The sequence below is a fragment of the Leucoraja erinacea genome, chromosome 1, assembly GCF_028641065.1.
Source record: "Leucoraja erinacea ecotype New England chromosome 1, Leri_hhj_1, whole genome shotgun sequence".
Lineage (NCBI taxonomy): Eukaryota > Metazoa > Chordata > Chondrichthyes > Rajiformes > Rajidae > Leucoraja > Leucoraja erinaceus.
In genome coordinates this window covers 152672223-152697252 of record NC_073377.1, presented here as the reverse complement: position 1 = coordinate 152697252, position 25030 = coordinate 152672223, and the positions used below count along the sequence as shown (strand labels likewise).

The window sequence follows — 25030 nt, the reverse complement described above, 5'->3', positions numbered from 1 at the left end:
TGTAGGCAGTGCCTTTTTACTTCAAACAAACTTTTCATTTTTAAACCACATTAAGGGTACTCACAGTTATGTAGACATTTATTCAGTGTTATTCAGAGCTCAGAGAGACGTGACCCTTGGCTTCATCCAGCTTGGAGAGACTGAGTGAGGCACACCACTTTCTGGTTTTATAGTCTCCCCCCCTCCCTCAAGCAGGGGCAACAGAGAGAATGGTGAATTTTTTTAAACTTCAAGCCAAAGCTGCCAAGCCACCCTTTGCTGTAAGTAGTGCCTTTCGACTTCATGCCACCATTTGCAGTAAGTAGTGCCTTTCAACTTAAAGCCAAAACACCCAAGCCACCATTTGGAGTAAGTCGTGCCTTTCAACTTCAAGCCAAAGCACCCAAGTCACCATTTGCAGTAAGTAGTGCCTTTCAACTTCAAGCCAAAGCACCCAAGCCACCATTTGCAGTAAGTAGTGCCTTTCAACTTAAAGCCAAAGCACCAAAGCCACCATTTGCAGTAAGTAGTGCCTTTCAACTTCAAGCCAAAGCACCCAAGCCACCATTTGCAGTAAGTAGTGCCTTTCAACTTCAAGCCAAAGCACCCAAGGCACCATTTGCAGTAAGTAGTGCCTTTCAACTTCAAGCCAAAGCACCAAGCCACCATTTGCAGTAAGTAGTGCCTTTCAACTTCAAGCCAAATCACCCAAGCCATCATTTGCAGTGAGTAGTGCCTTTCAACTTCAAGCCAAAGCACCCAGACAACCATTTGCAGGCAGTGCCTTTTTACTTCAAACAAACCATATTTTCATTTTTAAACCACATTAATGGTACTCACAGTTGTGTAGACATTTTAGTGTTATTCAGAGCTCAGAGAGACGTGATCCTTGGCTTCATCCATCTTGGAGAGACTGAGTGAGGCACACCATTTCCTGGTTTTATTATCCCACCCCCTCCCTCCAGCAGGGGCAGCAGAGAGAATGGTGAATTTTGTAAAAACATTACTATCTCTCCGATTTGTCATCGATGGGAAAAACCCTCCGCACCCGTAAGGCGGAGGGGGGCTCGGAGCGAGGTGGCCATTTGTTCAGTGTTATTCAGAGCTCAGAGAGACGTGACCCTTGGCTTCATCCATCTTGGAGAGACTGAGTGAGGCACACCACTTCCTGGTTTTATAGTCCCTCCCCCTCCTTCAAACAGGGGCAGCAGAGAGAATGGTGAATTTTTTAAAAACATTACTATCTCTCTGATTTGTCATCGATGGGAAAAATCCTCCGCACCCGTAAGGCGGAGGGGGGCTCGGAGCGAGGTGGCCAAAAATGATGGCCGTAGGTGGCGGCGTTCTGTCAGAAATCGCAGCACAGCGGGCCAAATGCGGTCAGGATCAGAGATTTAGTAATATAGATAATAATCTTTTACATTATAGTTCCAATCATATATTAATTGTTCTTGTTCAGCTTCAAACATTTTACTTTGTTTTCACACCGAACTAGGATTGGAGCGGTTTTAGTGCTATGTTCCCAACGTCCATTTTACACTCAACTAACCTAAAGACCATCAGTATTCTCTTTGACTTAAGTCAAACTGTTATGCCTATCTATGCCTTATCCTCCTCAGGATTCACAAACTACTCTGTCTCTTCTGCATATTTGGAAATTATTCCACCCACACCAAAGTTCTAATCATTAAGAAAATATCAAAACTAGTAGCGATTCCTAATTCCAATATTTCAACAACTCAACAGCACTTTTTCTCCGATGTGAAAAATTGCTATTGATTTTTCCTGTGACTCGGCCAGTTTTCTACATTTGGTTAATTGGAAGCTTTTCATCATGTCTCTTTTGACATAGCATCCACTCAATATCCCCTGCCTTTTGCCCTCCTGGCAATGGGAACAGATTCCATCTACTCTGCCTGCTTTCTTCTTATGCTGTTACTGAGCCAATTTTCTATCCACGGCACCACAGCCCTTTTATTCTCCGTACTTCAGTCTTGATGATACCTTTGATGTTGCATATCATCAAACATCTTTTACATCTCCATCTTGACCACATCAACAATATGTCCATCAATGTTGCTCTCAGTTAATCAAAACTTAAATTGGGCGAGTTAGTTGCAGTTTATCAAATCCATGCTGGGTTTCTTCAATCAATCCAAGTCATTGCTCCTTCTGTTCTCAATTGTTGATACAGCAACCTATTCCACCCTCAGGTTAAATGACTGGCCGGTAGTTATAAGGTCTATCCCTGCGCTCAATTTGTACTTGATTGCGACACATGCTATTTTCCAGTCCTTAAGCACCATCCTTGAATGCATAGAAGATTACACCTAGCAGATTTGCCATTTACTTCTTTCCCTGGGCGAAACTAAAACACAGCCTATTTTAACCAGTTGATTGATCCACTTTAAGTACAGCTAGCTTTTTAGATCCTTCTCTATTAGTTTTTCTAGCTCATTCCGAATCTCAATACATCTTCAATACATTCATCATCAGTCTCTTCATGAATTGCAGCAGATTTGGGGTAATGTAATTTGGGATCAGATTTTTGAGGAATTCAGAATCGCAGCACATGGATACCAAAATGTTGGTTGTGTAAAATTGCAAATTCTCCACTGTATAGACAAAACGGGTACATTGTTTAAGAATGGCTCTGAGGCACAGTGTGTTATTGCAATATCCGAGTCCTAGATCATGCTGCCATAAATAGCAATGTGATCATGTGCAGAAGGTCCCTATTTAGTATTGTTGGCTGTACATACAATAATAGAATGGACAACAATTTTGGGAGAATTCACTTCACTTATAGTGGGGCATCCGTAGAATTCTCCACCACAAATGGTACTGGAAGGCATGTTGCTGAATATATTTAAGAAAGAGACAGATGGATTTAGAATTATACTTACAGCATGGAAAAGGGCCTTTCGGCCCAACTCGTCAATGCCAACCAAGATAATCCAAAACTATTCCCGTATACCCATGCTGCCGAGCAACAAAGATTTCTAGAGGTAGGAGAAGAGAGTGAGAATTCCATGTTGAGATAAAGGAAAAGCGATGATCATACTGAATGGCAGAGCAGGCTTGAGTTGAATGGTCTATTTGAATTTTATTTTTTCTCTATAATTTTCTGAAAGATAGAATGAGAAAAATAACCTGAAAAATTGCTTGGGAGGAATGAGTTGCAGTGCAATTCAATCAAAAGGTTTTGCCTTTTGAACATCGATATAAAATGAGTTTATTAAAATTATTTTAATATTTGGGCACATCACAATGCCACAAAACGTAATTGACCTGTTAATGTCATTTTTTTGCTATTGCGATAGCAAAGGCAGGTCTTACTGAATTACTGTGTATTAATTAAATTATTTTGACAATATATTCTGTTGAGAGTGGAAATATAGTTGCAGCTCTTGGTTTTGATGGTATTCCATAGTTACAACTCTGAATAATTAACTATGTTGAAAATATCAATTTCATTGAATTTCTGCACTCTCTTACAGTTCACTGCAAATGTATATAGAGTAAAAGGTTTTTCATGCATGAAATTAGTCTATCTCAATGAAAGATAAATACTAAAGTATGTTGTTCTTTGAAGGTTTCCATATAACTTTTTGAAAACATTTTTAAACTCAAAATGTTTAATTGTATCGTCAACTAAACATAAAAATAATATTATTTTTTCCAGAGGTGGTTCAGTTGAGTCTGGAAGAAGATCAAAAAGTGAGCGTCACCACTGCAACAGTGGGACAGAGCGCAGTCCTAACATGTTCAATCCAGGGTATACACAGGCCACCAATAATCTGGAAACGTAACAGTATTATTCTCAATAATTTGGATCTGGAAGATATCAGTGTAAGTAATGGATTTTGTTGATATTCCTTTATCTTACAACTTTGATTGCAATTTGGACTTTTTTTTCCAATCGCAGTTACCTGACCAAAGACAACGTTTTGTTTAGACACTTCTGGAAAGTTTAATAAGGACATATTTTTAGCATTCTCCCCATAACTGGATGATTTATTGATGTTAATCTATTTATGCATTTAAGAACAGTCCTTCAAAATAGGGGTTTACATTTCATGCACTTATAGTCACCTCATGTTAAATAAATTGAGAATATAGTCAATGAATCTGATGTTTTTATTTCATAACTTTGTGAAGAGTGAGCAAAAAGTAGGAAGAGATACAGTATATCAAATAGGGAAATAATTCCGGGATTTAGAGTCTAATAATTGCATATAAGCTCGTTCCAATATTACCATCTGATATCATGGGCCTTTCTCCGCTTCCCCAGATATGTAAGAGCAAATGCAAACATAATGTAAATATACAAGGTTAAATATACAAACCTATTGATTACACATATCATTCATTCCTTTAGCACATCAATTAGACCTATACATTAAACAACTTATATCCTGGCCAGCACGTGAGATAATTCTTAAAGCTGCAAAAACTCATTTTGAAAGTTATTTGATGATATATATTCAATACATTTCACCGAACATAGTGAACAAAATTGCACAAACCATGGAAATATAAACATCAAAAAAGAGATTACACAAGGATATTGACAAAATAGGCAGAATGAATGAAGAGTAAAATGTAATACAGAGAAGTATAATCTGATGCACCTTGAAAAGAAAACGGGAGAGCAATAATTCCAACTTGAACAAGATACAGGAACATAAACCTAGATTCATGTTCACAAGAATATGAAGGTGGCAGAGCATGTTTTTTGTGTGTGAAGCATTTCCTTAATCTGTTATGAGATGAGAGCGCTACTGGTGAGCCCAATATTTAATATTCCCCCACTCCCAATTCCTCCATCTATGCTGCATTTGTACCCAAGAAGCGGTGTCCATACCAGGACATCTGAACTGTCCTCATTCTTTAGGGAACAGGAGTTCCCTTCTTCTATCATAGCTGACGCCCTCACACGTGTCTCTCAGTACCCCACAGTTCCATTCTTGCTCCACCTCCCCCCAATTGCCACAGGGACAGGGTCCCCCTAGTCCTCACCTTTCACCCCATCAGCCGTTGCACACAGCTCATACCCTCCAACATTTTCGCTACCTTCTACGGGATCCCACCACTACTCACATCTCCCCATCTCCACTCCTTTCCACAGAGACCGTTCCCTCCACAACTCCCTAGATCATTCATCCCTTCCCACCCAAACCAACCCCAGCCCAGGTACAGTCCACTGCAATTGCAGGAGATGCAACATCTGTCCTCCTTTGACTCTGTCCAGGGACCCAGACAGTCCTCTCAGGTGAAGCAGTGGTCCACTTGCACCTCCACCAACCTCAGCAACTGTATCCATTGTTCAAGATGTGGACTATTATATATCGGCGAGACCAAAAGTAGATTTGGCGATTGTTTCGCTGAGCACGTTTGCTCAGTTTGCATGATCTCCTGTTTGCCAAACAAAGTGTCTTGCACTCCCCTTCCCATTCCCATACTGATCTTTCTGTCCTGAGCCTCCTCCATGGTCAGTAAGGCCAAATGCAAATTGGAGGAACAGCACTTTATATTTTGCTTGGGCAGCTTTCAACACAACAGTATGACTCAGTAACCCTTACATCCCCTCTATCTCCGTACCTGCCCCAGCCCAGTCTTTATACTAGTTTCACTGTCGTCCTGTTCAGTTTCATTGTCTGTATAACTTGTTATCACCTAGCCCACAGCCAACAATGGACTATTGTCGGCTCCACCTTTGTTTGATCATCATTACTTTTTGCATATCCTCATTCATTTGTTCCTTATCTCTCTCACCATCTGTCTCTCAGTCTGACTCTCAGTCTGAAGAAAGGTCTCGACCTGGAACATCACCTATTCCTTCTCTCCAGAGATGCTGCCAGACCCGCTGAGCTACTTCAGCATTTTGCATCTATCTTTGGTTGAAATCAGCATCTGCAGTTCCTTCCTACACATTTATTATCCTACTGCAGGATTAACATATAACATATAACATATAACAATTACAGCACGGAAACAGGCCATCTCAGCACTACAAGTCCGTGCCGTGCCGATTGTTGGATAATTCGACAGATTTGGCCAATAGAGTCGTCCTTCCAGTTCTTGCTGTAATGGGCCTGTCCCACATAGGCGATTTCTTCAGCGACTGTCATAGTCTTAGCAGGTTGCCGAAAAACTGGTGCCTGGACCCCATTAAGATAATGTCTATGACAATGTCTACAACAACCGTTCACCTAGTCGACATCAAGCTACGGCAAGCTACCAACAACCGGCGACCCATTAGGACGTCCGGCTATGACCACACCTACGACAACCTACGTCCACCCGCGACAAGCCATGACGAGGTACGATGCTGTCAACTGAAGACAACTTGAGACAATTCAGCCGCCGGTACCTGTCGCTGGTTGACGTAGGTTGACGTAGGTGGTCGCCAATGGAATTCATCAAAGTCAGCACCAGCGACAACCTAAGTCATCCTGGCGACAACCTACGGCAGGACCTACGTCAGGAGAAGTCAAGCTACACTCATTGGCGTCAAGCCAACTGTCGCCGACTCGCCAAAAAGTTTTGAACATTTCAAAATCCAGCGTCGACCAGATAAACGCTACGATTCTTTGGGCGACTGAGGAGACTACTCACGACCATACAGGCGACACCCCGGCAACCATGTGGTGACAGCCTAGTCGCCTGTAGTCGCCTAAAAAATCACCTAAGTGGGACAGGCCCTTAAGGTTACCAACTGTGCAGAGGTCAGCGACAGAAGGGTTTCTGGCAATGGTTAGAGTCAATGGCCACAGATTGAAACTGAGAGATGGAGATGCAGTTGATGATCATAGCCGAGGGTAGAGGGTGCAATTGTTTGGGCTTCCTTGAGGGATTGGGGAGGCACTTCTGTTCTTGCAGGCCCAAAATATTTATATTTTTCAGCTGTCATATGAGATCGCCATTACCCTGGCCTTCTAAAACCTGACAAAACCTAGCCGTCAACTATTGAACTTAAAACAGGTTGGCATTTAAATGTGAGAGCCAGATTTAAACTTTTATGAAGTGACCCATCTTTCCAAACCAGCCTCTCATTGAAAAATTAGGGAGGTGCAGTCACATCAGCTTTTTGTTTTTAAGCATTTGACTTGCAACAATTAGTGCCTGTGGGTGGTGGGGATGAATTGATTTAGCATCTCTGCAGTGCAGAAGCAATAAGATATGACAAACATTTGCAAAACACATTTTGGAAAGATGTCAAAACGCCAAGTTGCACAAAAGGGATTTGGCATAAGGTCATAAGGAATAGGAGTAAATTAGGCCATTCGGCCCATTAAGTCTACTCTGCCATTCAATCAAGGCTGATCTACATCACCCACCTAATCCCATTCTCCTGCCTTCTCCCCATAACCTCTGACACCTGTAGTAATCAAGAATCTATCTATCCCTGCCTTAAAAATATCCACTGACTTGGCCTCCACAGCCTTCTGTGGCAAAGAAATCCACAGATCCACCACCCTCAAATACATTTCTCCTTGTGAAGGAGAATGACACGATGTTAGGAGCTTCGGGTATAGGACTTGACTGGAGAAATGTTCTCCTTGAAGCAAAGAAGGTTGAAATAAAATTTAACAGGGATGTTAAGAGTGCGGAATGTTTTGAATGTAGTTGACAAGCAGAAGGCACTTCTACCACTTGAATATAGATTTAAAATAATTGACAAATTATTCCAAAGTGGACTGAAAGGTACAGTGATAACTTTCAAAAGTGAATTAGCAGGCAGGATCATAAGGGAATAGATCTAATTTGATTATTCCTTCAAGCAGCCAGATGAAAGCAAGCTTCTGCTTTGTTCTATGGTTCAATGGTTTGTTAGTATCTCATGTACCAAGGTACATGAAAATTCTGTTTTTGCATCAATCTTCATTCTTCAAACTTACTGTTGCTGGAAACCCTTTTGTTGCTGAAATCTGGTAACCTTACAGCAGGAAATGAAAGAGAATTGACTGTGTTGTCGGTCAAATCTGTCAAATTATCCAACAATCCTGCAGAAAATGCTGGAGTAATGCCCCTGTCCCACTTAGGAAACCTGAACGGAAACCTCTGGAGACTTTGCCACCCAAGGTTTCCGTGCGGTTCCCGGAGGTTGCAGGTGGTTGCCGGAGGTTGCAGGTAGTGGAGGCAGGTAGGGAGACTGATAAAAATCTCTGGGAACTTCTGGGAACCGCCTGGAAACCTTGGGTGGGGCGCAAAGTCTCCAGAGGTTTCCGCTCAGGTTTCCTAAGTTGGACAGGGGCATAACTCAGCAGGACAGGCAGCATCTCTGGAGAGATAGAATGGCTGATGTTTCGGGTCGAGACCCTTCTCTCTCCTTCCTCCTACTTATCCTTGGTCAAAATGGTCAATTTGCTATATTGTCCTGCCAGGCCACCCCGCTACTATAATCGGAATACTCATCTCAGTTGACTCACACCACGTAGCCCGAGCAGCAATGCAGAAACAGAGCTGTTGCTTACAGCCTTACAGCGAGATTGACATGATCCTCAGAGGATACGACTGCCAGTGGCATCAGACAGTGCTGCCCTTTGCACTTATCTTTTGGAAACACCTGTAACTACAACACCATAACAAATCGGCCACGGAAGCATGGTTTAGATGAGCACAAAGAATAGAGCTACACACTGTCAACACATTGCAAGATTCTCCCATTAGGAGAGATGCATTTTATTGATAAAAACTTCAATATTTTTCAGTTTTCATAAAATGCAAAACTTTTTTTACTTATATGAGATAAAATAAATATATCTTTTAAATCATACAATGCAAGAAATTAAAGCGCTAACTCTTTTGAATCAATGCTTTTGAATTCATATGACAATGACTATACAGCAACCTATGACATTATTTAAATTACTCCATAGGCAGAAATAAGATGGGCAAAACACATTTGGTCTCTGTGTTAATGAATTCTTCTATCAGGAGTCCATAATGACTTTTGAATGAATATTTTTAACCAATGCAATTAAACCTAAACCCCGAAGGGGATGTATAAGATGCCATGGCACTATTATGAAGCGCAGAAGGGATCTTAGTCCATCTCCTGGTTAATGTTTATCGGTTAAACAACATATCATAAATCACATTTTTCTCAATGGGAGTCTCTGCCCGCAAGTTGTTCAGATACGAGAAGTGATCAAGATTACTCTCTGTATCTAGGTGATGGATGGCAATAGGCACAGAGTGTCTTCAGGCAATGATGGGAATCGGGTGGCATAGTGCTGAGGCCACACGCCAGAACATTGTGACAGGGGCCAATGCAGAGGCAGAGCTTCATCTTCTTTTTTTTTTGTGTTTATTTTATTAGAAGTTAATACAGTACAAAACAATACTTCTGCAGAGTTTTTTCTATCATGCGTGTTTGATCCTGACTACGGGTGCTGTCTGTACGGAGTTTGTACGTTCTCCCCGTGACCTGCGTGGGTTTTCCCCGGGTGTGTCCAGTTTTCTCCCACACTCCAAAGATGTACAGCTTTGTAGTACATGGCTTTGGTAAAATTGTACATTGTTCAAAGTGTGTGTAGTTCAAGTTCAAGTGAGTTTATTGTCATGTGTCCCTCAAAAATCCTCAAAATCCTTCACTCCTTGAGAAGCGTACCACCTGTCAAAAAGTGCCTACTTCTCCCTAGCAAACTCCACATAAGTCTGACTATCAAACTTCCTAAAGCGCCGGAATTTCTGCCGGTACGCCTCTGGAACTAATTCATAAGCCCTTAATACTGTAGACTTCACACACTCATAGTCCAGACTGCTTTCAACAGATAAAGACGAGTACACCTCCCGTGCTTTACCCACAAGGACACACTGCAATAGCAAGGTCCACACGTCCCTAGGCCACTTCAAGGACAAAGCCACCCGTTCAAACACTGTGAAATACTTGTCCACATCCTTCTCACTAAACGGGGGAACCAGGCGGATGTTCTTGCTCATATCAAACTCCCGTTCCCTAGAAGAAACCCGGGAGGCATCCAATTCCTTCTCCCGCAGACTAATCTCTGCCCTCTTGGTTTCCTCCTCAAGTTGTTTCATTTCAAGAACATGCATGAGCTCATCCTTTTTCAAGGCCAGCTCTAACTCCTTCAACCTAATGTCTGCCTCCATGTCCTGACCAGGCTGAACAGACGGTGGGGGACTGTCTGCACAGCCAGGCAAAACCCCACCCTCCACCAACGCAGCCCACAACACCGATTTAATGGACTCTTTCTTTGAATGCTTGTCAATAGGCACGTCATAGTTCTCTGCCAGCAAAATCAAATGCTCATTCATACATCTATCAAACAACTCCTGACTAGGAGCCTCAACAAATTCTTGCACCTTAAATTCCATATCAAAAGTAGCACCAAACCACCAGCTAAACTCTGGGCACAAATGCTCCCACAAACAGGGAAGAAAAAATTCCCTCACACACACAGACTTCCTCAGTCACCAGAAGCCTACCAAACCCCCCCCCCCCAAAAATGTCTAGGGTCCTCACAGCTTAGGACAAGCCCCCGTTTTGTTACGACTCCCGAATGCAGGTACTTCAGAGCCGCATAACATGTCAAAACCAGGTTGAAGTTCAAAAATAGTTTTAATTATTCAATGGAACACAAAACCCAAACCTGATTTAAACAACCCAGTCAGGGATATGGATGAACTGACAAACAATTTAACAATGCTCCAGCCAGCCACGTGATGGACCGTCGAACCAGAGACTCTAAAACCTGCCTAAAGAGATATAACCCTGAAACAAAATACACAAAAACACTAAGGTCAGCCCTTATCCGTCCCAATTCAATATTTGTTACCAAGGAATGGTGAAAGTACACAAAGTTCTATGCCATGCGGCCAGGCCTCCCTCGGCTCACACCAGCAGTCTGCTCATCAGTCAGGGTCGATGAAGAAGAGAGAAAATCCTGGGAAGCTCTGGTATTTAAGCTTCAGATGAGTCACCCCTCACCTGACGCAGCTTGGCCAATCGGGTACAGGAGCCTTTAACCCCTTGATTCCAGACTCACAGCCACGAGGCCTGTACTCGGGAGAGAAACAGAGAAAGGTAAGTACATAGCATTCACCAGGAGGGGGAAGCGCCTAACACCCCCACCCAAAGATACTGAATAAGTTTCTGAAAATGAACTAAAAAACACCACCAAGTTTCAGCAACTATTCAGTAGCACAGACATCACTGGCACGACAATGCATCAGCCAATACATTATCCTTGCCACGGATATGCCTGATCTCCAGGTTGAAGTCTTGCAGCTGCAAACTCCAGCTCATTAACCGCCGGTTCTTAATCTGCATATTCTGCAAAAATACCAAAGGATTATGATCCGTGCGTGCGATGACAGGGACATTCGAGGAGCCAACATAAACCTCGAAATGATTCAGAGACATTAAAACAGCAAGGGTTTCTTTCTCAATGGTGGAGTACCACTTCTGATGACGATTAAACTTCTTAGAGAAGTACGAAACTGGATGCTCCACCCCATCTGAATCATCCTGTAGAAGAACTCCACCAACCCCACGATCACTAGCATCCACTGCCAGCTTAAATGGATGCTCAAAATCAGGTGCCGCAAGCATAGGTGCGCGCACCAGAAGACTTTTAGTATGATCAAAGGATTTTTGACACTCTGCGGACCACACAAAAGCTACCTTCGGACTCAGCAAATCCGTCAAAGGGGCAGCCACCACAGAGAAGTTTGGACAGAATCCTCTATAGTACCCAACCGTAGCCAGATACCTACGGAGTTCAGTCCTAGAGGTTGGAGCAGGAAATGCGACAATATGCCCCACCTTTTCCTTCAGAGTGCGAACCTGACCCCGGCCCACCACCTTACCCAGATACGTTACCATGGCCTGGCCAAACTCACACTTCCCCAGATTGATCGTTAGGTTTGCCTCCCCTAGACGATGAAATACCGCCTTCAGATGACCAATGTGTTTGAACCACGACCTGGAGCACACAACCAAATCATCAAGGTATGCCTCACAGAAGGACAAACCAGACAATACAATGTTCACCAACCGTTGGAAGGTTGCCGGCGCATTGCGCATCCCAAATGCCATTATCGTGTACTGAAGAAAGTCATCAGGCGTAACGAATGCAGAGATCTCCCTCGCCCGCCTAGTCAAAGGAACTTGCCAATACCCTTTTAACAAGTCCAACTTAGACACAAAAGATGCACTTCCCACACGATCTATGCAATCTTCCATCCGTGGAAGAGGATAGCAATCCGGCTTAGTTACACCATTTACTTTCCGAAAGTCCGTGCAAAACCTGTCCTCCCCATTAGCCTTCGTAGCCAGTTAACACGGAGAACTCCATGGACTACAACTAGGTTCAGCAATGCCATGCCGCCGCATATAGTCAACCTGACTCCTTAGACGATGACGCTTGTCAGGGTTGACCCGATACGGATGCTGTTTAATTGGCGCAGCACCGGCCACGTCAATGTCATGCTGCAACACAGACGTGTGAGAAGGCACATCCGAGAACAGTGACCCATTTGACTCTACTAAAGCAAGCAGATCACCCCGCTGACCTTCAGTCAAATGAGACAACCGCAAGGGAAGCACCTCCAAAGCCTCAGAGTTACTCAGCTTTCCCTGTGTCACTGCCACAGACAACCGTGCCTCACCCACATCACCACCCGTGTCAGGGGGCAGCACCACTGCAGCCAAAACAGGCTTAGACGAAACCGAAGGACACAGCTCCTCCCCATCAACCTCCACAGGCTCCTGCTCATGGTACTGCTTCATCATGTTGACATGACAGAGCTGAGTCTTACGCCTCTGATCAGGGGTACCAATAACGTAATCCCTCTCACCAACCTTCTTAACCACCTGATAGGGACCGCTATACCGAGCCTGCAGACTGGAACCAGGAATAGGCAACAACACCTGGACCTTGTCACCTGGAGAAAAATTCCTACTGGGCGCCTTTCTGTCGAACCAGTCCTTCATCTTAGACTGAGCAGAAGCAAGATTACCCATTGCCAGTTCGCATGCCCTCCTCAGTCTAGAGCGAAAAGTAAAGACGTGGTCTAAAATACTACGTTTTGTATCCTCCTGCAACCATTTCTCCTTCAGGACCCTCAACGGACCACGTACAGCATGCAGACCAGGTCAGCAGGACTGAACCCTAAAGACTCCTGCACGACCTCACGCACCGCAAACATAACTAGATGAACCCCCTCATCCCAGTCATTTTCAAACTCCAGGCAGTAAGTCCTCAACATAGATTTCAAAGTTTGGTGAAACCTCTCCCTGGCTCTCAGGATGATATGCACTGGAGTAACAATGCTTAATATCTAACAACTTCATTACCTGACCAAAAACCTTCGACATGAAGTTGGAACCTTGGTCACTCTGCACAACCTTGGGCAAACCAAACAATGAAAAAAACTTAGTGAGAGACTTAACAATGGTAGGGGCAGTAATTCTACGCAAAGGGACCACCTCCGGAAAGCGGGTAGACGCACACATAATTGTTAATAAAAACTTGTTGCCCACCCTTGTCCGAGGTAGAGGACCCACACAATCAACTAGTATCCGCTCAAATGGCTCACCGACCACAGGGATTGGATATAAAGGCGCAGGAACAATCGATTGGTTCGGCTTTCCTGCCACCTGGCAAATGTGACAACACCTGCAGTGCCGTTTCACGTCCTTTTTCAACCCTGGCCAAAAAAAAATTCCGTAAGATACGGTCATACGTCTTATTGACCCCCAAATGTCCACCCAGAGGACCATCATGAGCCAAACAGAGTATCTCGTCCCTATACCGACGAGGCATCACAATCTGATCAACCACATTCCAATCATCATGCCCAGATATATCCAAGGGAGACCACTTTCGCATCAGTAAGCCCTCCCTTAGAAAATACCCCTTTGCCGTGGAATCCATATCCCCCTCAGGCACCGCGCAGTCGAACAGATCAGATAAACCTGGATCACTCTTTTGCTCCTCAACCAGCCGGTCACGTGACAGTGACACCGGCACATTTCCAGACACTACCCCATCTAGAGATGTAGAAACACCCTTCACAACACAGGATCTATCATCCTGATCCCCAAAAATGCTCTCACTCAGGTCCACCACATCCTCAAACATCGCCTGGCTCTTAGCCATAGCCCTCGTGACAGCACAAGCTGCGAAGACCCTCGGATGCTGCCTAGCCAATCTATCAGGACTCTGCACCATCGGAACAGCCGTCACCTCAGGAGTAACTAAAACTCTACCTCCTGCCAAGTCATTCCCCAATATCACAGAAACTCTCCCAACGGGAAAACACGGCCGTAACCCAACAGTTACCCGGCCTGAAACCAATTCGGACTCGAGACTCACGGTATGCAAAGGCACTACCATGCCATCCATCCCGAATCCTACCACTGGGACACTTGACCCAACCGATGATTCCCCAGAAAACGGCAGTACAGTATCCAATATAAAGGACTGAGTAGCACCAGTATCACGCAAGATGGATACTGGAACTCTATCACCCCCATCCTCTATAGAAACAAAACCATTCATGATGAACGCAGAATAATTCCTACATTCATCAGACTCAGGCACCTCAGGTACCGCAGGTGCCTTCTGTGTAGCCACCAAAGCCACAGGCTTTGCATTTTTCTGCTTCAGAACGGGACACACCTTTAACATGTGCCCTCTCCCTCTACAATAGTAGCACACAGGACCTTCCTTAGTCCTCAAATTTCCGTCAACCTTATCAGTTCGGACCTCCCCCTGTATCAACGTGCTGCCACTTGCATGCACAGAAACAGCTTTGACACTGCCACCGGCGACACCACCACGATCAACTGGCCGTGCACCAAAACTATAGGATCGCCCAACAAAATCAGGTTTATGAGTCAATACATACTCATCTGCCAACACCGCGGCCTTAGACACCTCATTCACCTTCTGCTCATTAAGGTAAATAGAAACCCTTTCAGGGAGACAGTTCTTAAAGTCTTCCACAATCATCAAGGCCCGCAGTAGCTCAAAATCCTTCACTCCTTGAGAAGCGTACCACCTGTCAAAAAGTGCCTCCTTCTCCCTAGCAAACTCCACATAAGTCTGACTATCAAACTTCCTAAAGCGCCGGAATTTCTGCCGGTACGCCTCTGGAACTAATTCATAAGCCCTTAATACTTTAGACTTCAACAGATAAAGACGAGTACACCTCCCGTGCTTTACCCACAAGGACACACTGCAATAGCAAGGTCCACACGTCCCTAGGCCACTTCAAGGACAAAGCCACCCATTCAAACACTGTGAAACACTTGTCCACATCCTTCTCACTAAACGGGGGAACCAGGCGGATGTTCTTGCTCATATCAAACTCCCGTTCCCTAGAAGAAACCTGGGAGGCATCCAATTCCTTCTCCCGCAGACTAATCTCTGCCCTCTTGGTTTCCTCCTCAAGTCATTTCATTTCAAGAACATGCATGAGCTCATCCTTTTTCAAGGCCAGCTCTAACTCCTTCAACCTAATGTCTGCCTCCATGTCCTGACCAGGCTGAACAGAAGGTGGGGGACTGTCTGCACAGCCAGGCAAAACCCCACCCTCCACCAACGCAGCCCACAACACCGATTTAATGGACTGTTTCTTTGAATGCATGTCAATAGGCATGTCATAGTTCTCTGCCAGCAAAATCAAATGCTCCTTCGTACATCTATCAAACAACTCCCGACTAGGAGCCTCAACAAAGTCTTGCACCTTAAATTCCATATCAAAAGTAGCACCAAACCACCAGCTAAACTCTGGGCACAAATGCTACCACAAACAGGGAAGAAAAAATTCCCTCACACACACAGACTTCCTCAGTCACCAGAAGCCTACCAAAAAAACCCCCCAAAAACGTCTAGGGTCCTCACAGCTTAGGACGAGCCCCTGTTTTGTTACGACTCCCGAATGCAGGTACTTCAGAGCCGCGTAACACAAGTCAAAAACCAGGTTCAAGTTCAAAAATAGTTTTAATTATTCAATGGAACACAAAACCCAAACCTGATTTAAACAACCCAATCAGGGATAGGGATGAACTGACAAACAATTTAACAATGCTCCAGCCAGCCACGTAATGGACCGTCGAACTGGAGACTCTAAAACCTGCCTAAAGAGATATAACCCTGAAACAAAATACACAAAAACACTAAGGTCAGCCCTTATCCGTCCCAATTCAATATTTGTTACCAAGGAATGGTGAAAGTACACAAAGTTCTATGCCATGTGGCCAGGCCTCCCTCGGCTCACACCAGCAGTCTGCTCATCAGTCAGGGTCGATGAAGAAGAGAGAGAATCCTTGGAAGCAAAGATCTTATAGCGAAGCAAGATGGGTTACTCTCACGCAAACGTGTAGTACGCTCATGGGCGGATTCATGGGCGATTTTATGACTCATTTTAGCAACCTGCCTCCGCCATCTTGTTCCGCCATCTTGCTCCGCCATCTTGCTTCCGGCCAAAGATTGGATCCGCAGCGGGAGAGGGAGTGTGGGGCCCGGGGCAGCGGGAGAGGGAGTGTGGGGCCAGGGGAGAGGGAGTGTGGGGTCCGGGGCAGCGGGAGAGGGAGTGTGGGGTCCGGGGCAGCGGGAGAGGGAGTGTGGGGTCCCGGGGAGAGGGTGGGGTGTGGGGGCAGCGGGGAGAGGAGAGGGAGTGTGTGGCCCGGGGCAGCGGGGAGAGGGGAGTGTGGGGTCCGGGGCAGCGGGAGAGGGAGGGTGGGGTCTGGGGCAGCGGAGAGGGTGTGCGGCGGCCCGGGGCAGCGGGAGAGGGAGTGTGGGGCCAGGGGAGAAGGAGTGTGGGGCCCGGGGCAGCGGGAGAGGGAGTGCGCGGCCCGCGGGAGAGGGAGTGCGCGGCCCGGGGCAGCGGGAGAGGGAGTGTGGGGCCTGGGGCAGTGGGAGAGGGAGTGCGCGGCCCGGGGCAGCGGGAGAGAGCGAGTGTGGGGCCCGGGGCAGCGGGAGAGGGAGTGTGGGGCCCGGGGCAGCGGGAGACGGAGGTGGGCGGGGCCCGGGGGGAGGCAGCGGGGCCCGGGGAGAGGGAGTGGGGGGCCCGGGGCAGTGGGAGAGGGAGTGTGGGGCCCGGGGCAGCGGGAGAGGGAGTGTGGGGGCCCGGGGCAGCGGGAGAGGGAGTGGGAGTGCGCGGCCCAGGGCAGCGGGAGAGGGGATAAGGCCTAGTGTGTGTGAAGTTGCGGGGAGGTTTACAATGTTTCTTATTTACAATGTTTCTTATTTAATGTCCCGTGTCTAGTCTGAAATAAAGTTCATTATTGGATCAGAATATAATTGTGTGTGTTATATGATTCTATACATTTATATAATTTTCATGTATGTGTGTTTATAAACATTTTATTCTTTAACAAGAATTAACAGAATTATGAACTAACAGAATTATGAATCTAACCCTATATCACGCACAAAAAGTTCCCCCACAATGTCAATTACCCTGCGAGTCGGGTCGGTTCCGGTTACTACAAAATCAACTCAAACACTGTTTGTGAGCCATTTAAAAAGAACTGATTTAAAAAACATTAAAAAAGACAATTACCAGAGTCAAATTTTATTCTTGACAAGAAGTATGAACTGACAGATTTATGAATCTAACCCACAAAAACTGTTGCCCCGCAACATTGATTACACTGCGAGTCGGGTCGGATCAGGTAGGCTCAGGTTACTAAAATGGGGGTGGAAAAATGCCCAGGATCCCCTCCATAGCGTACTACACGTCAGCCCATTGCATTTCGCAGGAGTAGCCTATCTTGCTCCGCTATAAGATCTTTGCTGGGAAGCTCTGGTATTTAAGCTTCAGATGAGTCACCCGTCACCTGACGCAGCTTGGCCAATCGGGTACAGGAGCCTTTAACCCCTTGATTCCAGACTCACAGCCATGAGGCCTGTACTCGGGAGAGAAACAGAGAAAGGTAAGTACATAGCATTCACCAGGAGGGGGAAGCGCCTAACAGTCCCTGGTAGGACAATGAAATTCTTGCTTTGCTTCAGCACACAGTAGGATAGTGTTAGTGTACAGGGATCACTGGGCAGCGCTGTATCTCTAAACTAAACTAAACTAAGACTAAAATTTGTTCAACCTTTAATATTCAGAGATGTTCACAAACTCTTGCAATGAATGTAATTATGAATGTAATAAAAAACAAGTAAGAGTACTCCGTTCAGTCCCTTGGCCCTGTTCTGACATTCCTTAAAATACCAGGTGATCTTCCACCTCAATAACTATTCTCCAACCTAAAATCGCCTGCTTATTTTATTATTCAGGAATCTAAATACATCTCCCTTTTGATTGCAATCGGTGGATGAGCCTCCACAGCTTTCGAGAGTGGGGAATTCCAAAGAATCCACCACCCTTTGAGTGATGAGATTTCTCCTCATTTCACTGCGAGGGCCTACCCTTTATCGTTAGTTTTCGACTTCTCAGTCAGGGGAATCATCCTCCCATTATCTACTCTCTTGAGCTCTCGGAGAATTTTTTTGCAGTTCAACGAGATCGGTGCTCATTCTTCTAAACCTAGCCCACTTAATCTTGCCTCATATGACAGGCCCGTGATTCCCAGGAACCCATCTCGTGAACCTTTGCTGTACTCCATCTTTAAAAAATATGTGAAATTATTAATTACTTAAAATTAGAAAGAAGAGTAATTTAAAAAAAACTACAATAAAAATAATTGAATAATAAATAACTTCTCTAAATCACTTTACTTTTTCCATCCATCCACCAGTCCAGGAATTGTATTCAATCTAATGAGGTCCCTGATTTTACATCATGGCTAACTGGTGTAGACTTGCTGAAGAGGTCCCCATGGGAAGTCCAGCAATGGAGCGTAGTAACAGATAGAGTCATAGAGCGTGGAAACTGGCCATTCAGCCTAACTTGCCCACACCTGCCAACATGTAGTATCTACATTAGTTGCACCTACATGCGTCTGGCCCATATCCCTCTAAACCTGTCCTGTCCATGTACGTTTGAATGTTGCTTGAACGTTGCAGTGAGTTGTCTTGGATCCACATTCTCCACAAATGTGGAGAATTTAAGGGCATGCCAAGATTTTAACAACTTCTGGATTTCGAATGGAATCACCAACTAAATCAGGAATATTTGTTCCAAGAATACAGATCCCTCGATGTGCTATGGATGAATGAATATCGAAAATATTATAAGATAGTAAAGCTGGCATTTGGCATCTTTCCAATTAGTTATCAACATAACATCCATGCAAAAATATACACTACTTTCCTATCAGCAGAGACACACTCACATTAACTAGAGGATGTTTATGAGAACGATCCCAGAAATGAGTGGGTTGACATCTGAAGAAGGGTTTCGGCCCGAAAAGTTGACTATTTCCTTTGCTCCATAGATGCTGCCGCACCCACTGAGTTTCTCCAGCACTTTTGTCTACCTAACATATGATGAGCATTTGATGGCACTGGGCTTGTGCTCACAGGAGTTTAGAAGGATGAGTGGATGCCTCATTGAAACTTACCGAATAGGGAAAGGCCTGGATAGAGTGGATGTGGAGAGGATGTTTCCGTTATGGAAGAGTCTAGGACCAGAGGCCATAGCCTCGGAATAAAACAATGTACCTTTAGGAAGGAGATGAGAAGAAATGTATTTTGTCAGAGGGTGGTGAATCTGTGGAATTCGTTGCCACATAAGGCTGTGGGGGCCAAGTCAATGGATATTTTTAAGAGAGAGATTGATAGATTCTTGATTAGCTTGGGTGTCAGGTGTTATGGGGAGAAGGCAGGAGAATGAGATTGAGAGGGAAAGATAGATAGGTCAGCTATGATTGAATAATAGGTGGCTTGATGGGTGAAATGGCGTAATTCTGCTCCAATAACTTATGAACTTATTACTGTAAAATTATCCAGAAACGATTTGGAGATTTACACAATAAGATGAAAATTCACAGTAGCAATTGCCATTTTTATATGTTTCCTCATGTACAGTCTGTTGCTACTCAGGTGAATTTGTTATTTTACAAGTACCAGTGATAGTGCAACAGGATGTAATAGACAAATATCCAAAGACCTGATGATTTTGTTACATTAGTCTGCCAGGGAGCACTTAGCTTTGTGATAGTGGAAGCAATACGCCTAATGGGCCTGTCCTACTTAGGAGATATTTCAGGTGACTGCCGGTGACTATCAAGTCGCCTGCAGTCGCCTGAAAAACTGGTAACCGGAATGGCGACAGTCAGAGTGGAACATGCACACACACACACACATCGCTTCCCACACCAGCCCATTATGTAGGTGGGAGGAGTGCTGTCTGAGTGAAATTCACACGTGCAAAGTCAATGTGATACATACACACACGGCGATGAACAGGAAGGTTGGCGCTGTGATTAAGAAGCTAAAAAGGACTGTACGGTTAGTCCTTTAAAAGTGTGCGGGAGAATGGGGAGAGTGGGGGGAGAAGGAATGGAGACAACTTTTAAGAAGCCAGAGATACACGGCTGTGAAGCTCGGCAGACATTTAATATTACCGATTGGTTAGCCTTGGTTTTGAAAACTACTGCTTACGTTTTTTATTCCCCAATGAGCCAATGAAATTCACCAGTCAGCACCGGCTACAACATACGAGAACCTAGGAGAACCTCTGACCTCCTGGCGACCCACCTACGACACGAGAACTCTCGCTACTTTCCATGGCGACTTCATTCTAGTTGCCACTAATGTTTCAACATGTTGAAAAATTTGCGGCGACCATAATGAGGCCGCGACTAGTTCCCAGAATGCGGGAACTCCTCACGAACATGTGGTGACCATGTGTCTCCTGCAGTCGCCTAAAAAGTTGCCTAATTGGGACAGGCCCATAACTAAGTCAGAGATGGAACACAGAATGGTGCAGCACAGGAACAAGCCATTTGGTCCATAATGGCCATGCTGAACATGATGCAGTGTCGGCATGACCAAGCTGAGTTGTAGGCGTCCTCCACCACTGCTGTGCCGCTCTGTCCCCTGCAGCTTGGTCCCTACTATTTTCTGCATGCACATGATCCACAGCCCAAAATTTCCTGCATATCCATGAGCAGACGGTGTTGCCGAACGGCAGACCGTGGTGCCGCGCCAATCCCCTAGCAGCAGGCCTGGCCCGCCCACCGTGGAGCCAGGAAGCCCGCCTTCGAGAGGGAGACCGCCAAACTCAGCCCCAGCTGGTCCCCAAGGCCAGCAGAACCAGACAGGAGGTTGGAGAGAGTCAAGATGGCGGCGGCGGCAAAGGAAAAAGACAAAGGGCCTGGAAGAGGAAGCGGGGTCTTATCGTCCACTCCCTCAGGGTCGGCTGCTGCAGGGTGCCCCTGGAGCACAAAGGCTGAACAGTGGCTGGGCGAGATGAGGGACGATGGTTTGCCAGTCAATGTGAAGATCTGGACCGAGGCAATCGCCCCGCAGCACCAGGAGCTTAACTGGATCGGGCGCCGCTCCAGGAGACCGAGCACGTGGGCCGAACACAGCCTGCAGGACACAGTGCGGTGAGCAGCAGTGGAGGACATCTACAACTTCGCTTATTGAGGCTAACCCTGCAACACTGCCAGGACAACGGGCTCTTTATGGCCAGTTGCACTTAGAGCAACTTGGACTTTGAAAAAGACGGTGAAACCTGGTGACTTGTATATTGTTTCTGAGGACTATTTATGTACACTTTATACTTAATCTAAAATGTTGCTTATGTATAATAATACCTTACTGAACTGTATGCAGAAAAAAATAATTGCACTGTACCTCGATACATGTGATAATAATGAACCATATCTAGAAGCCTCTTAAATGTCCCCCCTTTTGTACCTGCCTCCACTGGCAGTGTATTCCAGGCACCCCTGGCTCTCTACGAGTATTGACTGTGCTCATGTTATGATCAAAAACAAAGGGATCATGCCAAATTCAGGAAGAATGCAGGGAAAAGTCGATGGAAAGAAGGGAAGAATGGAAATAGCACAGTGGAAGGGAGAAGCAGTGAGAAGAATGCCCAGGACTTGGTGACTGGGCCCTAATGCGTGTAATTAACAACTCAGGTAGCCTCTGTGTTCTTGGGTGTAGATCATTCACATAGTAAACAAACGAGTTGGAAAAATCGTGATTTTTTTGGATTGTCATATCTTAATAATTTTAGAAGAATATTCGCTACATATATATACATTTGTAAAAAGCATGCAATTTTAAAATTCTTACATTAGTGATCTTCCTATTTTTCCATTCCATGTCAGATCTGGTGAGTTTCATTGTTCTGCTCCTGAATACAGGCTTCTGAGTCCAGGAACCCCACAGTGACCCCTGGTAGAGCTTTACACTGTACCCTGAGAGCATCTGTGGCCCCCAACACCTTCAGGCTGCTGTTACCCCAAGCTTCAGACTCTGAAAGAAGGGTCTAGACCCGAAATGCCACCCTTTTCTTCTCTCCAGAGATGCTACCTGTCCCACTGAGTTACTCCAGCTTTTTGTGTCTATCTTCAGATTAAACCAGCATCTGCAGTTCCTTCCTACGCACCTGCTCTTCATGTGTTGTTTAGATTCTAAATGCACTTTTTGCAGGACAAGACAGTTTTCTTGGGCCAGTCCTGTGCTTGAGAATTGAGAACAGAGAGAGCAGAATATGAAGCAAGCAGGCACAATGCCTAGGCTCCACCATCAACTCCCTCCTTAAAACCCCAATACCTACCCTCTCCTGAATCTCCAACCTGCCTCAATAATATTAGGATGCCGGGCTTGTGCCCTTGCAGGCTGATGTCCACTAATGCACAGAGAAGGAACTCCAGGTAATGCGTTCTTTACGATGTCCAACTACTGAACTAACAAGCCGATCACATCCGATGAGCTACTTTCAAAGGAATCAGTTTCACCTCCATTGGGAAATCTTTAATAGAATTGAAGAAAAATAGCTTGTGCGCTGGATTTTCATCTCACCGGCCTGAGAATTAAACAACTCCTCGGTGACCCATAGCAATAAAGATCCTGTGTCAGTTGCCTGGTGCAGAGTAGAATGATATTTTTATATTTTCTGATGACATAGAATGAGGCCAATTGGCCCATCGTGTCTACGCTGGTCGCGACAGTAATCCCTTCAATCCCAGTCCTCATTTGTTTAGTTCTAATCAAGTCAAGTCAAGTCAAGTTTATTTGTCACATACACATACAAGATGTGCAGTGAAATGAAAGTGGCAATGCCTGCAAATTGTGCGGGGAAAAAAACAGAACAACAGAACAGAATAGAACAGAACCAGTATTTACATTTTAGAAAAAATATTTAAAAAGACACAACACAACAGTAAATTAGTAAATTAATCCCTGGTGAGATAAGAGTTTACAATCCTGATGGCCTGTGGGAAGAAACTCCGTCTCATCCTCTCTGTTCTCACAGCGTGACACCGGAGGCGCTTGCCTGACCGTATTGTATTGTATTGTATTCAAATTTATTGTCATTGTCTCAATTTGAGACAACGAAATGAATTTCCCTTACAGGCAGTATCATAAAAAAAAATCATAAAAAAAAAAAAAAAAAAGCAGCTGGTACAGTCCATTGCTGGGGTGGTAGGGGTCCCTCATTATGTTGCTGGCTCTACACCTCCTGGTGTATAGGTCCTGCAGGGTGGTGAGTATTGTTCCCATAGTGCGTTCGGCTGAACGCACTACTCTCCGCAGAGCCTTCCTATCCTGGGCAGAGCTGTTCCCAACGCAGATTGAGATGTTGCCGGACAAGATGCTTTCTACAGCCCCAGAGTAGAAGCACTGAAGGATCCTCAGAGAGACTCTGAATTTCCTCAGCTGCCTGAGGTGGTAAAGGCGCTGCCTTGCCTTACTCACCAGTGCGGCAACGACTGTTGTCCATGTCAGACCCTCTGTGATGTGGACTCCCAGGTATTTAAAGTTGCTTCCTGGGGGGAACCTGTGTTCAGGGTGAGGGGGTTGGATGTATGTATCCCCATCTTGATCACCTGGGGCCTGGTGGTGAGAAAGTCCAGGACCCAGGCACACAGGGGAGTGTTCAGCCCCAGTTCCAGCAGCTTCTCAGCAAGTCTGGTGGGGACTATGGTATTGAAAGCTGAACTGAAATCAATGAACAGCATCCTCACATAGCCCCCCTTCTAGCTGTCAAGGTGAGAGAGAGCGGTGTGCAGAACCTGGGAGACCGCATCATCCGTGGTTCTGTTTGGACGGTATGCGAACTGTAGCGACTCCATCCTGTCCCTGTACCTCTTTTTTGCGTCCTTCACTGCCCTTCGCAGTCTGTAGGACTTATCCATATTGCCGGATGCCAGGCCAGAGTTGTCACCTTCACCTTAACCCTTAATCTATTCTCTCATTTAGAGTCATAGACAATAGACAATAAACAATAGGTGCAGGAGTAGGCCATTCGGCCCTTTGAGCCAGCACCACCATTCAATGTGATCATGGCTGATCATCCCCAGTCAGTACCCCCCCGTTCCTGCCTTCTCCAGATATCCCCTGACTCTGCTATCTTTAAGAGCCCTATATAGCTCTCTCTTGAATGTATCCAGAGAACCGGCCTCCAGCACTCTTTGTGTCAGAGAATTCCACAGACTCACAACTCTGTGTGAAAAAGTGTTTCCTCATCTCTGTTCTAAATGGCTTACCCCTTATTCTTAAACTGTGGCCCCTGGTTCTGGACTCCCCAACATCAGGAACATGTTTCCTGCCTTGAGAGTGCCAAACCCTTAACAATTTTATATGGTTCAATAAGATCACCTCTCATCCCTCTAAACTCCAGAGTATACAGGCCCAGCCTCTCCATTCTCTCCGCATATGACACTCACCATCCCAGGAATTAACCTTGTGAACCTTCGCTGTACTCCCTCAATAGCAAGAATGTCTTTCCTCGAATTTGGAGACCCAAACTGCACACAATACTTCAGGTGTGGTCTCACTCGGGCCCTGTACAACTGCAGAAGGACCTCATAGAGTGATAGAGTGTGGAACCAGGCTCTTCAGCCCAACTTGCCCACTCCGGCCAACATGTCCCTGCTCCACTAGTCCCACCTGCCTTTGTTTTGTCATTATCCCTCCAAACCTGCCCTATC

At 45.5% G+C, this 25030-nt stretch overlaps 1 protein-coding gene across 4 annotated transcripts in view; it reads left to right on the top strand.

The window, feature by feature from the left end:
• Positions 1-25030, top strand: part of fstl5 (follistatin-like 5) — a 740079-nt gene that overhangs the window by 562037 nt on the left and 153012 nt on the right. For all 4 annotated transcript variants that reach the window (XM_055646031.1, XM_055646038.1, XM_055646027.1 and 1 more), the window contains one exon: positions 3665-3831. In XM_055646031.1, coding sequence (XP_055502006.1) covers positions 3665-3831 — 167 coding nt within the window. The remainder of the gene's footprint in view (positions 1-3664; positions 3832-25030) is intronic.